At 39.9% G+C, this 3,812-nt stretch overlaps 1 protein-coding gene across 1 annotated transcript; it reads left to right on the top strand.

The window, feature by feature from the left end:
- The first annotated feature begins 1,689 nt into the window (after positions 1-1,689).
- LOC113721067 (pectinesterase 1-like) lies at positions 1,690-3,448 on the top strand. The gene is made up of 4 exons (XM_027245523.2): positions 1,690-2,313; positions 2,419-2,625; positions 2,743-2,984; positions 3,170-3,448. The coding sequence occupies exons 1-4, from the start codon at positions 1,828-1,830 to the stop codon at positions 3,336-3,338; spliced, it is 1,104 nt and encodes a 367-aa protein (XP_027101324.2). The 5' UTR covers positions 1,690-1,827; the 3' UTR covers positions 3,339-3,448.
- Positions 3,449-3,812: the final 364 nt, after the last annotated feature.

Genomic DNA, 3,812 nt, shown 5'->3' with positions numbered 1-3,812 from the left:
TTGCACTTCATTTGACCCTACGTGCTCCTACGTGTTATGTGAATATGCATGTCTATTTCGCTTTTCCTTCTTTTTCCTTAATTCCTTGCATTTATTTCGTTTACTTTTACTTTTATTCAAGTATTCTTTTAATGGGGTATGTGTACACCTCTTGGCTTGTAATAGTTAGGGATTTAATCATTTTATTCCTTTTCCCCCTTTTAGATTGTAGTAGGGTTTCCCTAATGTAATAGATAAGTCTTGGAGGAGCATTCAATGAAGATCTATCGAAGACATGTGCCTAGCTAGCAAATGTAATAGTTAGGGCTTTAATTGTCTCATTTGTCTTGCATGCTTACGTGCTACGTGTTAATTTACTTTATTAGGGCCTTGCATCTAGTCGAGCATGCTAAGTGTTATGTGCTATGTGTTTACGAGTGTTTGGCATGTCTACTCGCTTTCCATGGCCATGAACGAATGTGATGGATGAATGTACGTTTCCACTAGTCCAACGCTAGTCGGAATTCATAGAATGGGCTAGTCCAACGCTAGACCCTTAGGGATTTCCCCTCGTTAGTACATGTTTGCATGTTCATTACATGTCATGCATTTTTCTTAGTTTTATCATTTTGCATGCCCCTCTAATCCCTTCCCTCTCAATTTAGGTTTTTGCATTTCATGCTAGTTTATAGGGGTTCATTTGCTTGAGAGTCCCCTTAAATATGGGATATAGACGAGTGTGGCTTTTGCCTTGGATTTTATCCTTGTCTTCCCCTTTGTCAAATGTGACTCCCGAACCTTTTTCTTTGGTTTACGTAGACTAGGAGTCGTTTAAAAAGGGTTTCTCACTACTTTTTCCTATTTTTTTAAAAATACATTTTGTAGGTGACTTGGTACACCTTAACTCATTACCAAGTGGCGACTCCGTATTTAGTTTTAATAACCCTTTTTAAACTATAATTTTGGGTCAAATCGTCGCATTCTCAAACCCCCATTTAGACCCATTTTTCTTTTAAATCACAATTCATTTTCCAATCACAAATTGCCTCGAAAAATACATTTTTTAAATCATTTATTCATTTTATCAAAAAATGGGGCGCGACAGTTTATTTTTATTTTCTCATTTGAATTTATTTAATTATCGTCGTTCCTACAAAATCACCCCCTGTGTTACTTTGGATTTCTTAAGAAACAAATATACCCAGTCTCTGTGGATACGACCCTACTTGCCCTGTCTACAAATTCCTAATCATTTGTGAAAAGGAATAGTCATTCCATTCGGGTATATCGGATCAAGCACACTCTTCGGGAACAGGGTGAATCAAGTAACCCATTGCACACCTAGAGTCCCTGCTCCAGTACTTGGAATTGGGTTTTGGTCATTTTAACTGATAAATAGGTTTAACTTTATTATTGCACAGGCTTCGACAACCTGTCACTGAGGATATGTAATGCAAACACATAGCATTAAGACTTTCTCGGATAATGAGAAAGATACTGTTACTGGCAAACTACCTAAAGCACTGCGAAAAGCAGCTGGATGACCCCTCACCGCAAGAATTAGTATACGTGGAAAAATAAGGGAAACTAAATTAATTTTTTTCTAAAAAAAATACAGTTGGCATTTTTCCAGATTCATAAAAGGCGCCATCTTGCCATTACAAAAACTGATTCTAAGCCACAAAAAACACAACCACAATCTTTCCCGATGACTTCTCTCTGGCGCATGTTCATCTGTGTCTCTGGTTTCACGTCGCAGTCTATAAGAACAACCTGGTTTCCTCCATTTACCTTCGCCAATTGCTGGCTTCCAAGAAAGCATAATTAGCAAGTAAAAAACAAACCGACATGGGTAACATGGCCCTGAACAAAGCAATCCTTTTTTCAACCCTTCTCTTCATTCCTGTTGTTCTTTCAGATGATACTGTACCTGCCCCCGGTGATAAGGCTCAATTGAATAGCTGGTTTGAGCAAAATGTGCAGCCTTTGGCATCCCGGAAAGACACTTTGGACCCGGCACTAGTCACTGCAGAAGCCAATCCCAGAATCATCAAGCTCAAGAGCGACGGAAGCGGTGAGTTCAAGACTATAGCCGATGCCATCAATAGCATCCCAAATGACAATACCAACCGCATCATCATTTCACTTGGCCCCGGAAACTATACAGAGAAAATCAAGATTGAACGTAACAAGCCATTCATCTCAATAATTGGAGATCCAAACAATTTGCCTACTCTAGTGTTTGATGGTACAGCGGCCAAGTATGGAACCGTGGAAAGTGCCACCTTGATTGTTGAATCTGATTACTTCAACGCCGCTAACCTCATTCTTGCGGTAAGCGAACTATATATATAGCCAGCACGCATTGTTCTTGTTTCTTTTTCCTTGAAGGTCTTGTTTCTGATCGATCACATCTTGGGTTGCTTCGAATTGCTCAAGAACTTAGCACCAAGGCCAAACGGCGACGTGAAGGGTGCCCAGGCATTGGCTGTGAGAATTGGAGGGGATAAGGCTTCCTTTTACAACTGCAAATTCCTTGGTTTTCAAGACACCCTTTGCGACGACAAAGGAAAGCACTTGTTCAAGGATTGCTACATCGAAGGCACCGTAGATTTCATTTTTGGCAACGGAAAATCCATCTACTTGGTAAAATATTAGTAACAATAGAAGATCAATTCATCATCTTTTACTTCTTTTCTGATCATTTTCATGAAGAATGCGAACAAGCTGTGGATGAAATCTTGAATGTGATTCATATTGCAGAATGTTGAGATGCATGTTATCCCAGGCGACCAACAGGCATGGATCACCGCACAGGCGAGGCACACCGATGCTGAAGATACAGGATACTCATTTGTCCACTGCAAAGTCACTGGCACAGGTCGCACTGCTTACTTGGGCAGAACTTGGATGCCTTATGGCAAGGTCGTGTTTGCCTACACGGATATGAGCGACGCGGTAATCCCAGCAGGCTGGTCTAATAACTTCCATCCGGAGACTGAGAAGTAAGTTTTATTCATATTTAATGTATACGCCAGCGAACACGATTTTCAAGATTTATCAAGACAGCTCTTGTGCGTGTGTGTGTGTGTATATATATATTGTTGGCTGAGAGTTACTGATTAGTTATTCCTTTTCTTGTTTTTGTTTTCTTGGATATTTGTCTAATGGTGGCAATGGTGTATTGCAGGACGGTATTGTTCGGAGAATTCAGTTCCACCGGACCAGGTTCAGACACAAACAATAGCCGGGCTGCATTCACCAAGAAGCTTAGTGAAGCAGAAGTTAAACCCTTTCTGACTCTTGGATTCATCGAGGCTTCTAAGTGGTTGCTTCCTCCCACCCAAGTTCCAGCTTAAGCTTCTTAGCTCTGGAAAACAAATGGCTTATTCTTTTTGCCCTTTTCTTCATGTAATTTGTTCATCCGTATTCCCGAAATAAATATTTGGAGCACACCATAATTTTTACATTTAGAAATGCTTACGAAAACTATAAAGTTATAGACGACGTAATTTTGACACAAACCAGTTTTAATCATATTTCAGGAGAACTAAGTAACTTGTTCATTCAACCGCTGAGCTTGGCTAAGTGGTCACGGGAGGATCTTAAGTCCTTCCTTGGGTTGTAGGTGAAGGTTTAAATTCCACCTACAGTAAAAAAAATTCAAGGGTTATGCCAAATTACTTCTTTGGTCTAGTAAGGTTTGTGTACATGCTAGCCCGAAACACAGCCTGTTTAGGCTCTCGCGCTTCTTTCCTGTAGTTTAGGATAAATAAGTTATACAATAATCATCGTCTCCCTAAAAAAAAAAAAAAAACTTGGTCATTCTTTTT

Source organism: Coffea arabica, chromosome 2e (assembly GCF_036785885.1).
Source record: "Coffea arabica cultivar ET-39 chromosome 2e, Coffea Arabica ET-39 HiFi, whole genome shotgun sequence".
NCBI classification, from domain to species: Eukaryota; Viridiplantae; Streptophyta; class Magnoliopsida; order Gentianales; family Rubiaceae; genus Coffea; species Coffea arabica.
Note: the sequence above shows the minus strand (reverse complement) of the source record. Positions and strands in the feature narration are given on the sequence as shown.